General features: G+C 56.3%; 1 protein-coding gene across 2 annotated transcripts in view; it reads right to left on the reverse strand.

Moving 5' to 3' along the window:
* Window positions 1-223: 223 nt before the first annotated feature.
* Window positions 224-14,213, reverse strand: part of ADAMTS2 (ADAM metallopeptidase with thrombospondin type 1 motif 2) — a 227,289-nt gene continuing 213,299 nt past the window's right edge. For both annotated transcript variants that reach the window (XM_047730543.1, XM_047730542.1), the window contains exons 18-22: window positions 13,731-13,863; window positions 12,686-12,893; window positions 11,026-11,155; window positions 10,213-10,302; window positions 224-3,665 (exon numbers count right to left, since the gene is read on the reverse strand). In XM_047730543.1, the coding sequence (XP_047586499.1) occupies window positions 3,208-3,665; window positions 10,213-10,302; window positions 11,026-11,155; window positions 12,686-12,893; window positions 13,731-13,863 (1,019 nt within the window). In that variant the 3' untranslated portion in view covers window positions 224-3,207. The remainder of the gene's footprint in view (window positions 3,666-10,212; window positions 10,303-11,025; window positions 11,156-12,685; window positions 12,894-13,730; window positions 13,864-14,213) is intronic.

Raw genomic sequence — 14,213 nt, forward strand, 5'->3', positions numbered from 1 at the left:
GTGGTACCTCCTGGACAGGGGAGCTGGGGGAGGGACCTGTCCTTCTGGGCACCCCTGGCCTTTCCCAGGATCCTGACTTGAGCAGCCATGTCTCGGTGCCCCCTGATGCCACCCATGCCTACCCCTTGGCCTTGTGAAGGCAGCACATCCTTCTATCTGGCCCAGTTCAGGCTGTGGACAGGGGGTAGCGTACTCAATGTAGCACACAAACACAGGCATGATGTGCAAAAACACAGACATTTTGACTTTAATAAGTTATAAAATCAAGAAGCCAATTTTTTCTATACAGAAAACAAATGAGTCGATGGCTGTGATCAGTGAGATAAAATGCTGTGATTTGAGTTCAGCACCATGATGATTCCTGTGGCGGCTGCCTGGCATTTGGCGGAACAGAGTCCTCAGGCTTCATCTCATAGGAGTGTTACTGAGCACCATTTATAGACGCCAAACAAACAACCTTAAAATACAAACAGAAGGCTTATACGGGAAATTCCATGGGTTTTCCAAAAGGAGCAGATCAGAGAGCCAGGTCCCCAATCCCAGCAGAAGTCTCCCCACAGATGCAATTTTCTGGAGCCACAGACAGAGCTCTGAGTCTCTAAATGGTGCTCCAGAACATCAGCTAGAAAACTGCCTTGGCCTACAGTCTGTAGGGGCCTCCAGTCACGGACACCAGCTCTGGAAGTTGAGGACTGTTGCTAAGCTGACTCTCCCACCAGTTCCGAGCTCAGTGGGGATTAGGAATCTCTCAGAGTCTGGTAAACCCTGTGTTCCTTGGATAGAGAGACCTCAGAGGACTGTCCGGTTCTGGAGAACTGTGTGTGTATATGGTCCCAGGCACTAAGTATGACCTATGGGACAGTGGGCATGCTGGACTACAGCGCCCAGAGGGAATCTCTTTCCTTCCAGAAGAAGACAGGTAACCCTGGGTCCCAGCTGGGGCCTCTCCCTGAAGCCTTCCAGTCCCCAAGGCATGCAGCCCTGCTTCGCCGGAATCTGGGAATGGAGTGTTCCCATCCTGAGGCCACCAGGCTGGGTAAACTAAGTAATGCTCTCTGGGTAGGGTCAGCCACCCTGAGCTTTCTGCGTCCCAAGACAGACCCACGCAAGAACTGCCCAGTCCTTCAGCCCATGAATAGCACCAGCAGCCATAGCTTCAACCAGTCAGGGAAAGGCGAGGCATCCATTTCCCGATCAGAGAGAGACAGGATTGCAAAAGTGCTGTAGATCACATCTGTTACAGAAGTGATACTATGAGAGATAGACGAAAAATGTTTTCTCCAGTTCGCTACTTAGGAGCCAGCAAGCTCCCTTGAGACACCAGGACATGAGTGAGTGGGACACGGTGGCAGAGGGGAGGGAGGCCGCTGGGCCAGGCAGGGGTGACAGGCATCTAGTTATCACCCAGTGGGGAGGTTAAACATCATCCCAGATAGCGTTCTCACTGTTCTTACACCCTCACTTTGTCCCCCAGATCACACACAGACACACACCCACACGCACGCATGGATCAGACAAACATACTGAGCACCTCAGACTCAGTATAAAGTAGCCATCATGGTATTATCCTGAACCTCAGTGTTCCCATTCATAGAATGGGAACTAAACACAAAGAGTTCTCTAAAAACCTATGACTGGTGAGAATACAAAGGCTCTAGAACTTTCCTAGACATAGAAAACTTAAGAATCACATGTGAGGCCAGGCCCAGCTAAGCAGCTGAAGTGCCCCTGGGTCTTATAATTTGGGGAAGTTGAGGCTACATGTTCACAAAATATCCATGCAGGGAGGGGTGAAAATAGACCACCATCTTCCTGTCCACCCCCTCTCCCTTCCCATTTCTCTCTCATTCACATCTTGCTCACAAAACACCTTTCTGCCAAAAACAGAAGTTGTAAAAGTTTGGGAATGGCCGAAGATAAAGCAGGTTCTCCCCACCTCCCACCCTGCGCTTCTCATCAGAGGTCAGATTTCCACAGGGCCCTGCTGGGACTTCCAAGGCACAGAAGGGGGTTCCACGGGGCTAGACGGGGCAAGGCCACCCCCACAAGCAAAGCTGGTCTTCAGAAGCCAACCTGAGCCCATAGAGTCCCATCTCAGAACCCCGAGCATGGCCACCATGGTGGCAGCACCCCCTCCCCCCGACTGGGAGAGTCTTGGGCCTTGCACGTGGGCCAGGATTCACGGAGACAAGAGAGGCGTGGGAGTGCCTGGAGTGCACCCTGCTGTCTTCTCCTCGTGGAGGAAACGTGGCCCACTGTTTAGATCTATCAAGTCCCAATACCCTCCCGGGAAGGAGCGGACAGCTTCACAGCTCAGTGTGGGCTGAGTCGAACACCGGGCAAGAGCACCAAATGGGCCAGTTGGCTTTTCTGAAGTTCTTTCTCCGAGCGGCTGTATCCGGCCAGGCCCAGAGACCAGAGGCTTGCAGTCTGGGGGCTCTAGACACTAACAGACCTTCCAGATCCCCCTGACATATTCTGAGTTGGAGTGTAAGGATTGAGGATTTCGCAGGCAAAGCTAGACTACTACTGAATGCACATGAACTGGCATTGGGGGCCGGCTCCCCCAGAGGCAGCAAAGGCTGGAGCCCACAAGCAGCTCTAGCAGGGTATACTTCTCAGGTTGGTCGCAGTCCCCAGTGGGCCACCATGCTCATCCCCACCTCCTGCCTGGCCCTTGGACTCACTGGCATTCAAGTTCACGGCCTCCTCCCATTGTGCTCATCTTAATGATGGGTTGATCAGCAGATAAATCACTGTTCCTCCTAGGAGTACCCGTGGGGCTCGTGCCTCCGTCTGGGGATGGATAGGAAATGTCCCGCAGCTCCAGAAGTGTTGGTTACCGCCAAGGAAAGAAGATGCCCTATCACTGCTCAGGAACTCGGGGACACGTGTCTCCTCTCTCTGACTTAGCCTCTTGCCCCCACCCCCACTGATGGCGATCGTAGAACTGCTATATTCCTCTCCCTCCCACACCTGGTCCCAGCGCGGGACTTAGAACATGCCGGAGCTGGGGACACACACGTGCGAAGCTGGCTGCCACATGCTCACGACCATAGGCATAGATGTTTATGTCATTCTCCCTCTCTGTTTTCTCAAAACCCTTTTGGAATCAGAAATTTTGCCTTCAACTCCACGATTTGCCATCCCATGGAATATATCTATAAGCAAGGGGAAAAAATGCTATGGATGCTATCTTTCCATTTATTAGAACTTCCCGAGCATCTCTTTCTTCCTCATCTCATCAATGAGCTCTTGGATTCTCTGGTTTCTGGTCTTCTCGTACGGGCTCGGTCGTCGTGGGATCAGGTTGGGTGGCTGGACCTCCTCGTCCAGGCCGCTGATTTTGTAGGGCACGTCGACAGCATTGGTGTCTGGGTGGTCCTCGGTGCTGTTGGTGCTGGAGACATTGAGGGGTGCCCGTGGGGGTGTGCCTGGCACAGGGTGCGCCTCCATGACAAGGGTAGGCACCAGGAGGGTGGGCATGAGCTCTTCAATGTCGTTGAGCTTCCTGGGCGGTGGCTCGGCCCCGTTGTCCACCTCGGTGAGGTTGTCGTGCAGGTTACAAGACTGGCAGCACAGCTTTTGGTAGCCTGGGATGGAGCAATAGCGAGACAAGACTTCCATCCTACAGAACATTGACTTGTCACCTTGGCAGCGGCCCTCTGAAAGAGAAAAGTGGCACAAATAACCAAAGGACAGGGTAAGCGGGGGGACCTGGTTCCCCCCCAGGAAGCAGGAAGAGGCGTGTGGAAGAGCCCAGAGATGGCACAGCGGCAAAGCGAGCTCACGCAGAAAGTTTGTGTGGTTCTGACATCAGAGCAGCCCCGGAGCACAGTGCTGCCACACAAGCTGTGAGCAAGGCTCCCCACCTCAGGCAGGCCCCCGGGGTTTTCTGTCTCTCTCAAAGTCTGAGACATGAGGTGTGTCTGTTCTTACGGAGTGTTTCCAACTTGTCTTAAAGAATGGGACTTTGTCCGATTCCTATTTGATGTCCCAGTGGTAACCCCCATGAAATCCTGTGACGCAGTTCGGCCCTATAATAACCTATAAGCAGTATCGATAACAAAACAATCTGAGGGAACTGATTTCAAGAACCTGATAGAACACATCCCAGAGCTTTGGTGGTGGCCTCACCACGTTCCGCCATAGCATCTTCCCATCCTCACCCGAAATTCTCTGGGCTTGTTTCCCCTTGCCTCGACCTCTCACACGGGCTTGCCACACTGAACTCCTGGCCAGCCCCCCACAAACTGCTCCCCAACCTGCTGCCCTCCAGCAGGCTCCTCTCCCTCCCCTCTCCTTCTGGTCCAAGAGGCTGGACCCTTGCTGTATAGCCTGCATGGCTCCCTGGAGATGCTGGTGTCTGGCCGCACAGCTGCCTTCCTCCGGACCCAGCTCGAGCTCTGTTTGCGGCTGTATCAAAGCAGACCTTTGAACTCCAAGGGGTCGGGGGGGTACCAACCTCCTGCACAGTTGATCATATCTAACTTTTGACTCCTCCCAAACTTAACTACCAATAGTCTCCTTGGCCAGGAAGCCTTACCAATCGCATAAACCGTCAGTGAATGCAGATTTTGTATGGTATATGTATTATCCACTGTATTCTTATAATAAAGTGAGCTAGAGAAGAGAAAACGCTATTAAGAAGATTGTAAGGGAGTACCGCGCTGTATTTATTGAAAGAATCCCATGTGTATATGGGCCGGTGTAGTTCAGACCTGTGTGGTTCAAGGTCAACTACAGTCCCGCCCACCCAACCCCCTCTTGTTCTTACTCTCCTTCACTGTCCTCTTCTTGAGCTTGCTACCCTCCTCCCTGCACCCCCCACCTCATCCCACACACAACACAAAAACAGAGGACTTACAAGAATTCACTTGACAGGAGAGAATAAGTCACGAGCTAGCACAACAGGGGATGTCGGATCCCTGGTAAGTTCCCGATGGCCAGCATCACTGGGCATCCCCTGCCTACTGTGTCTCCGCTCAGCCACCTTCTGCTGTCCCAGCGAGGACCTCAAACCTTTCCCTCCCTCTCCCTCTGCGACCTCCACTCCTCCTGAAAGGAAGGATTAAGGTGGGAAGGAAGTGGCAGCCAGGGGTGGAAGCCACCTCTGATGCAGTTATGCTGTGCGTCAATGTGGGGTGTGGTCCACAGACTCGCCTGCAGCTCTGCGCACCCACAGAACTTCTCTCAGCAACAAGCAGTTCTCCTCCCATTCAGGAGGTTCTGATGGCGCCCACTGCCTTGCCCACCGCTTCAGGCTGCAATCTGCCTTCCCAGGCTGGTGGCCCCCTTGGTTAGACACTGACCCCAACCCCTGGAGCTTCAGCCTCTCGGAGACAGCTGCCTACTAGACAGACTCCTGAGCCCTGTGGCCCCCAATGTGCCTGAGACTCCACTTGTCTGGTGTAAGCCCAGGGTCTCTGTTGGACCACTTGTCTCAGAGAATGGGCTCTCCAGCACACAAGCAAATCCCAGGCACCCTCCAACCCCGTTTATTCACCCCTAAGTCCATCAGTATCTTCTGCTAGACACTCTTGGTATGTCTGTGTTTCCCTCTCTTGCCCTCCGTGGGGTCAAACTGCTTTGCTTCTTGTCTGCACCGTGCTAAGAGCCTCCTTTCCACCTGCCTTTCTCAATTCTTTCTCTTTCTTGTCCACTATCCTGCTCCAGTCAGAATGCTGTTTTTCAACTGAAGATATGACCATGTCACTGTCTTGACTGAAGTCCCTGTGTTGTATCTCGTTTTCTGGGTGAGGACCTATCCCCTTCAACTCCCTAGGTTCACTCAGGCCTTAGACCCCCCCCCACCTTATACTGTGTTCCCTCTAACCTCAGGACCTTTGCACATACCACACCTACTTCCTCTTTCTTTAGTTGCTCTCATCTCCTTCTCTAGGCTCACTGAACCCTGTCTTTAGGCAAGCATTGCCTACCCTCCTATGGGAGGCCCTCCCATTCCCAGCACTCTGTCCCAGCTGGCAAGTTCACACTTAATTGCCAGATAAGATTGCCTGACCTACAAACCAGGTGGAGTGGTCCTGTTTGAAGCTCGGGGGTGCTCAGAGCCCCACCTGCTCCCTTCCCCAGTTCCTGGCCCTTCTCCCCTTCTTGGAAGCCACCAGGTGAGCTGTGTGAAAACCACGGAGGCCTAGGTCTCAACAATACAAGTATGGAGCCTGGGCTGGCAGTGCTGCAGGGAATGGGACCACCCCTGCTACAACAGCGGCCTCCGATCACCTGTGCCTTCTCCTTCAGACAAACACCAAGACTGTTGGTAAACTTCTCTCCCCCAGGCCGGGACCCTGGGAACCAGGCAGCCTGTCAGCAGAGGGCAGGGGTTGGCTGATAGGGCAAGTCTGCACCTCCACCTGGTTTTGTAAAGAAGGTTTAACTGTTACCATCTGGCACTTTACAGAAAGCTTGCAGACCTGTGGTCAGGTGCCCGGTGGTATCCCAGTGCCCAGGCCAGAGACTGACACAGAGAGCACTTGACAAATGTCCCTGAATACATGGGCGAGTCAGGGCAAAGAGTCCACCTTCCTGCCACAGGTAGGTGACAGCTGGGGGTCCAGGCCCAGGTTCCTTTGATCAGTGGCTACATTGCTTTACATTCTTAAAAGTGAGAATGAATAAATGAATGAATGAATGAGTAATTAAGAAAGCTACGGGCCAAGAGCTTGGCTAAGCTATTATTGGTCTAGACCAATTTCAAAATCATTATTCCCAACCATTCTTAAGGACACCAACGGCTGGGTATTTTTAAGTCTTATCGCTGAGCAGAGAACTCTCAGAGCGGACAGGAATTCCACCACCAAGGGGCCCATGACATATCTGGAGGCAGCAGCTGGTGGAGGGTCCCTACACCCAGAGAAAAATCCCATTTTCCTGGTACCTGATCTTCAGCTGTTCCCAGTAGCAATGACATAGCAAGACCTACTGCCTTCCAGCAAACAAGCCACTGAGACCAAACCCATTCTCATAAATTGAAGCCATTCCTGAGCCCTTCCCACCATCTCGGCTCCAGCCAAATATCGCCCGTGTTCTGTTTTGCCCACTAACTTCCTCCTTTAAATGAATTCCTTTTTTCTTTTTAAGCTTAAAGTTTATTTTAGAAGAAAACTTTCCACTACCACAGTTCACGGGAAGGAAGCGGCGGTCAATGAAGACAACCCTAACCGGGAACGCAAAGACAAGTTTTAAGTCGCCATTTAATCCCTCCAACTCCAGGAAGACAGCCCTGCCTGCAAGGCTCTAAGCTGCAGAGAAGCAAGCTAGCATGAGGGAGATCACTGCATCCCTACCCCGGTGGGGCCTCCTCTCTAGGTGCTATGAAGGGGACAGGGAACTGGGGAACGGGGGGCTGCTCAGGGGAGCTCAGGTCATGTTTATTGCACCGCCTAAAACCACCCTGTGTCCCCCGCTTTGGGGAAGGCTGGGATGGGGAGAACCTGGTTCTCTGTTTCCTCAATCGAGCCTCACGCAGGATTTCACCACCCAAAGGCTGGGCGACAGGATAAGGAAGCGTGGGACCCCCACTGGCCGTGGCCTGGTGCACCCCAGCTGTCCCTGGGGTGTCAGGAGCCACTTCTGCAGGGGTTCCTTCTGATCCATCTGGGCAGGGACACTGCATGGGTGCAGATCTGTCAGGGGAAGCTGTTTGGGTCTCCTGCGTCTCCTTCCAATAACCAGAGTTCTGGACTGGGTTCTGTGACCCCATACTTCCAGGCTGGCAACTAGGGTCTGTCCCTGTGCCCTGAAGCCTGTCTCTGTGATGCTCCTCCCTGGCACAGGACCCCCTTCATAGGAAAGGCAGGAGGGAGAAGCCCACTGGCGGGAGGGCCCTGTTGGCCCCTGGCCCGCTGCCTGGTCCTGGTCAGTGAGGTGAGCAAACACACCAGGCTCCATGGCTTCTGAGATGAGGCCTCAGGAGACACAGGCAGGCACCACTGAGCACACGCTAATGCAAATGCATATGCCAGGTGCCCACAGCCACTGCTGCCGTGCCTTCGTCCTGACCTGGACCCTGGACCTGGACCAGGTGGGCACCTCTCCCCTCCAGAACAGATCATCTCAGGTTGACAGCTGTGCCAGCAGCCAGGGTGGTGGCCCGATGGTGGCTCACAGTGCAGTGACCTGGACCAGCACCGTCAGGCCTCTGACCCCACATTCCCACTCCACTGATCTCAGAGAGGGGGAGAGACTCACCCCTCAGGGCCTCTCCCTGATGGTGAAACCTCCATTTGTGAGAAGAGAACCCAGACGGTCCTGCGAGGGGCTCGTTCAGCAGGAACGATTCAGAAGTCAAAGTCACAGTGGAGTGTCTCCACAGGCTGCTGTCACGTTTTGAAAAATGCCCAGAGTGGGTGAGGGGCCTAGATATCCACGTTGGGCAGGGGTGGGGGGTGGCAGTCATTTGAAGCAGAAGCCCAGCCCCTAATGTGACAGAAGGGTCCCCGCAGCAGCTCGGCAGCGCTACCAGCCGCGAGGTGAAGAGAAGGAGCCAGCCCGGGCCAAACCCGAGCACCCAGTTTCACGGAACTTTTATTGACTTTATTTGTGGGATGCATGACAGGAAGTCTTTCCATCATTAGTGAGGAGAAAAGGTCATTTCCACAGTCACTTTGGCACACACTAATGTTGTCTCATAAAAAAACCAGAAAAGCGACAATGGAACCTAGGTATTACATCATTGGATACATACAAAACACTAATAAAATATCCCTGATAAACCAAAGTGCATATAGACAGACAGCACGATGCCCAGGACCGTACCGCACCTTCCCAGAGGCAGAGTCACTCCCGTGGCCTAGTCAAAGTTGGAAGTTAACAGTCGTGAGAATTAGTACGCGTTACACACCAAGTATGTACATAACAGTAGTCAGAGCCGGAGAGGAGGCGGCGGGGTGCGGTTAGCAGGTGGTGGGGCAGGGTGGGGATCGGGGTGCGACGCAGGGGCCCGGGGCACGCCGGGGGGGGGGGGGGGCGGTGCGCTGCCCTTTGTGTAAGGCAGCACCCGGGAGGGGGCTCAGCAAACAGTCAGCGCCAACTGGCTGCACGGCCTCAGAGGGGGTCTCCACTCAACAGGGCAGAGCCAGCTGGAGCCAGCACGCCCAGGGCTCCCCCTGCACAGGCCCCCAGCTGTGAGAAACCTTGGATGAGCTGGGCGGCCTCCACCTGGGCTGGTGCTGCCTGCCTCCTACCGGGATCACGACCCCGCTCTGAAGCTGGAGTTAGCAGCCAACTCTGTTACCTTTCAACTTTAAGGCATTTTCTACATAGTTTTATCTAAGCAAAAAAATCAATAAAAATTGAGGTAATTCTGTAGTTGTTCACACTGGTAGGTGGCCGCATCCACATCAGACAGTCTCTCTCTCTCTCTCTCAATCTCTCACTCTCTCACCTCCATGGATGGGGTCATGTGCACACGATGAGAAAAGGCCATTGGAGCTAATGGACAGAGAGTGAAGTGGCGGTGTGTCCCCATGTCCCACTGGAGGGACATGTCCTCTGCCACCTCCATGTGACCCAAACCCCCCGAGGGGACGGGGCACGGGGGCCAAGGGCTGTGGAAGTTGGATGCAAAGGCCACAGGAAGCAGGCCACAGTTGCACGAGTCAGGAGGACACACTGAGCACAGGGTCAGCAGCAGCAGCAACAGCAGGGACCGCCGGGGAGCCCCGACGTACCCATGGAATCTCGGGGCTGGGCCACCCGGCGTGGTGGCACAACACTGTGCGCCCCAGACCCCCTCTGGCCTCACGCCTCGCTGGTGGGCAGTGTCTGAAAGGGGACCGGTGGGTTTCCCCCTTGACTTCCAACCTGCAGCTCCAGCTTGGAGGGGTGTGGCCCCAAGAGGTGGTCACCAAGCGGTCACATGTGCACTCTGGCCTCCAGCCCCTCCAGCACCAAGACAGATCTTTGCCCCTTTACACGCCATCACCAACCAGGTCCCCGCCCCCTACAGGAGGCCAGTGCCCTGGGGCCATGCCTCTGCGAGGCGAGCCCTCCCAGCCAGGCAGCCAGGGTGGCTCCAAAGGAGATGGCCTAGCACAGAGGCCCAGGAGAAATCAGATTGAACCGAGAGAGCGCTCAGGAAGAGTCAGGGAAGTTTTCCATAGAAGGAGAGGAGGGGAGCCCACGGCAAGCTCCACAGGGCGCAGGGCATGCACTGGAGGGCAGAGGCAGAGTTATAAACGGGCCGGTTACTTGACGAGGTCTTCTGGACTGGTGAGTCGGGGTCTGGGCGAGACAGCCACTGAACCACGTAGCTCTTCTTGGAAGGATCGGAGATGTTTCCTAGAGGGGAAAGGAGGGGCTGTGGCTCCTGAGGCCCCACACTGGGCCGGCACCCACCACCCCAGGCATGCAGGATCAGCAGGAGGGCTTTGACTCCCCCGTGTGGCGTTTGAGGACCCTTGGGAGAGAGATGCCCTGGTGGTCCAGGCCAAGCCCAACTCCTGCCTCTCTCCCACCTCCCACCAGGTCTCCTGGGGCTCAGCTGTTCACTACCCAGCACCCCACCCTGCCTGCTTCCCAGCAACATGGGGAGAAAGTGAATCCCGGCTCTAGCCCCTGCCTGGCTGGGTGGGCACATCTGACCTCCCTGAATTCCCTCCTTTGTAGATGGGATTCACAGTGGGGTCCACATCTTGAGCTTTTTCCAGGACCAAAAGTGTCTGCATGCAGACGGTGCTCTGGTTGCTCTTCTCAGAGGGCACTAGGCACCCCCTCCTTGCATGGGTACCCCCAACTCACACAAGCACCCCCTTCTTGCATGGACCTGGGTGCCCCATCTGGCCGAGCCCTACTGGGTCAGGAGGTGGTGGTCACGTGGTCACCATGAATCTGCTTCTGTCTCTCAAACCACTGAGGAGTGGCCAGGAAGGCAGTCAGGGCTGAGTTCTTCCCATTTCTGACTAGTGCCTCCCTCCAGGTCACAGATGCTGAGTCCAGACCAGTCCTTCTCACCCAGGCCCACTGCACACTGAGGTCTGGGACTGGGGGCAGCAGGAGGCTTACGGGGACAGGGGCCCAGCCTGCAGATTCTGGCTGTCTCAGGCCGCTCCTCCCGGCAGATCCCGAAGCTGTCATCTGCAGTTCGGCATAGCACGGGCCGCTCCTGGGTGCCATTGCCACAGGTCACTGAGCACTGCAGGTAGAGAGTCACAAGTCATGGCCTGCCTCCCTGGTCAGCCGGGCCCAAAAGGGCTCCCCACACATGTGACCTGATAACACATGGAAGGTGGTGGGGGGCAGAAGGTAGAGTATGAGCTAGAGGCCAGTGTTGCCTTGCCCAGCCTTGAGTGGCTGCCCCAACCTCCTAAGTCTCTGAAGTCGGGGACACATGGGCCTATCTCTGTGAGTTACTATGAGTTAGAGCAAATGTACAGAGCCTGACACTTCCAGGTTCTCAACAGGCATCTCCCTTCTCTGGCTGAAGGAAGCCCACCCAGGACACGAAGAGCCTGTTGTGCACTAGGGGCTACTGGGAATGCTCTGATGGAGACCAGGAGATTGTGGCAGAGGACCCCTGGACACAAGGGCCTGTGCCACCAGCCCCCTCATTGGCCCCTCCAGCCTGGCACCCCCTCCACCTCACTGCATGGGTACAGGCCCAAAGCCATCACACCCATGCTCTTGGCTCGGGTCCCGGCTCAGACCAGGCCCACTGGGAGAATGCCCCAGTCCTCACCTTACATGGTGCAGGAAATGGTGGACTCAGCAGTCCCAGGCTTCTCAAACTTTACAGAGCCCCAAAGAAGGCCTGCTTTCAGGACCAGGATTTGGGAAGCTCCTGGGGACCACGCTCGTAGGATGTTCTGTTTGGGGAGAGTGTTTCTGCATACCAAGGCCCCGAGTCACATCGCACCAGTCTGTCCAGTTAGTTTGTACCAACAGTGTGTTTGACGGTGAGCACTTGCTCCCTGACCCGGGGGGCCTAGAGCTTGGATAACCAGAGTCAGGCACACACGGAAGCCCCTGGACACCTAGGCTCATGGGGCTCCCTGGCTGGCAGCATTTCATGCACGCCATCCCACGCTGCTGCTGAGAGAACCGAGTGTGCCCTGGGAGCCCACCTGAAGGGGACACCTGGAAGCTTGTGCCTGGCTTCCTCCAGGCTTGGCCACGCACCTTCCCCTCTTGCTGATTCTACCCCGCGCTTTCGCTGGAATGCACTATAACTATGGGTATGATGACGTCTGAGTCCTGTGAGTCCTTCCGGTGAATCACTGAGCCCAAGGCTAGTCTTGAGGACCCTGACCCACCAGGCCTATGAGCTGGGTGTCAGTACTCATGTCAGCTTAGCCCTGGCCCTGGACTGCTGCTCCAGCCCCTGAGACCAGCCTCACTATCCTTTCCAGCCCCAGTCCAAGTCCTCCCTGCCCCATGTTCCCTCCTACCAGCTTGGCTGGTCTTCCAGACCACCCCTCTGCGCCCGTTCTCCCAGGACTCTGGGCTCCTGTAGCACATGGCAGCCTCTGCCCTACAGTGCAAAGACCCATTCCAGTCAGTTTCTCAACAGAGCATGGACTGTGTGGCCTCCACCATGCCCTGTGACCCACAGGATGTGGTCTGGGCCAAGAACTGCATCCAGACCCAGGTGGAGCGCTCTGACCCCCTTGGTCCTGCCCAAGCTGGGTTTGGGGGCTGAGGATGCGAGGCCAGGGGGCCCTCTCACCTGGGACCAGGGTCCAGCCCGCCATCGCCCGGGGCAGAGCTCACGGTTGCAGGCCCGACGGCCCTCGGGCCGGGCGTCGTTGCAATGTTTGGTGTGCACGGAGCGGGTGGTGTTGTTGTGCAGGGGCTGTACGCAGCGCACAGAGCGAGCCTGCGTGCCCATCCGCCCGCAGCTCTGACTGCAAGGCTCCCATTCACCTGTGACCCACCTGTGGGGGCAGAGCAATAGGTCAGTCCCCTTGGAAAGCTGGCTGGGCTGTGGCCAGGGGTGCAGAGAGAAGGCAGCCTGCCTCCCCGGGGCATCTTCCCCTTTCTCAGGAAGACAGCCTAGAGCCTGACGGGGGCTCTGACTGCGATCTAGCAGGTGACACTGCTGTGGGCCTTGCTGGGGCCAGGTGGGGGCATGGAGAGCCCTGGTTATCTGTCCCTTCTCAGGCTCCTGGCTCTGCCTTCTGCCCTCTGTGGTTGCTGACATCACAGACCCTTCAGGGCAGCAGGGTGGACTCCCATAGCACCTATCCCCACTCAGCCCCCATAGGCCTAAGTACCAACCACCCTCTCCCCTCAGGGCCCTGCGAAAGGAACCTGGGCCCGGAAATGCAGCCCTGCCAAAGCCCTGGGCTAGAGGATCAAGGCTGCGGCTGCCTCAATGAGCAGCTTGGGTAATATCTACCATAGGACCTGAAGCAGGCCAGTCCCCACTGAGCCTCAGTTTCCCCATCTGGGCATTAGCACATGTCATCATCTCTAAGACACACATGACTGTCTCCAGTGCAGCATGTGCAAAGCAGGGGTACACCGCACAGCCTGAGGGTCTTAGACCCAATGACACGTGCTGAGGGAGAAAGAACCCACCAACGTGGCAGGGGATGTGATGGCCAGCACCGCTCAGGGCCTAGAGCCCGCACCTGCCTCCCCAGGAGCCCTGGGGGTCTGCCTTCTCCAATCTCATGGGACCCCAGGCTGGGGTCTCTGAAGAAGGGATGCACAGGCCTGTCTCTCTGAGTTACTGGGGCTGGAGGAGCCAGGCGGCCCCGGGCACTCACACTGGCTGGGAGCACTCCTGTGGGTTGCAAGCCCGGCGGATGGCTTTGGGCTTCGTGAGGGCGTCGCAGAAGCCTCGGTGTACCATCTTGTGGTCCAGCCTCCGGCGGCAGCCATACTTGGTGAACTGGGAGCCTGAAGACAAGAGCTTGAGGGGGCTCATGGGGCAGTGTGGCCCCTCCAGGGGGCATAGAGAAGCAGCTCCATGAGCAGCTTCAGCCCCTTTTTCCCCAGCCCTCTAATGGGGTGGGAGGGGGGAATGTGCCAGGGCTGGGCCTTGGAGATGTCCAGCCTCATGTCCACCCAGCACCCCAGGCTCAGCGAGTGGGAGGCCAGGGGAGAATGGCCACCTTGTTCCCTGGTCTCTAAACTGGCTTCCTGGGGCAGGAGGGAGGGCTCTATTTCCTCTCCATTGCTCAGCCACGTATTCCACCTTGAATTAACTCACGTGGAGGCCCTGCGATGAGCCTGGAGATGGCTTAACA

The sequence above is a fragment of the Lutra lutra genome, chromosome 5 (genome assembly GCF_902655055.1).
Source record: "Lutra lutra chromosome 5, mLutLut1.2, whole genome shotgun sequence".
Classification (NCBI taxonomy): domain Eukaryota; kingdom Metazoa; phylum Chordata; class Mammalia; order Carnivora; family Mustelidae; genus Lutra; species Lutra lutra.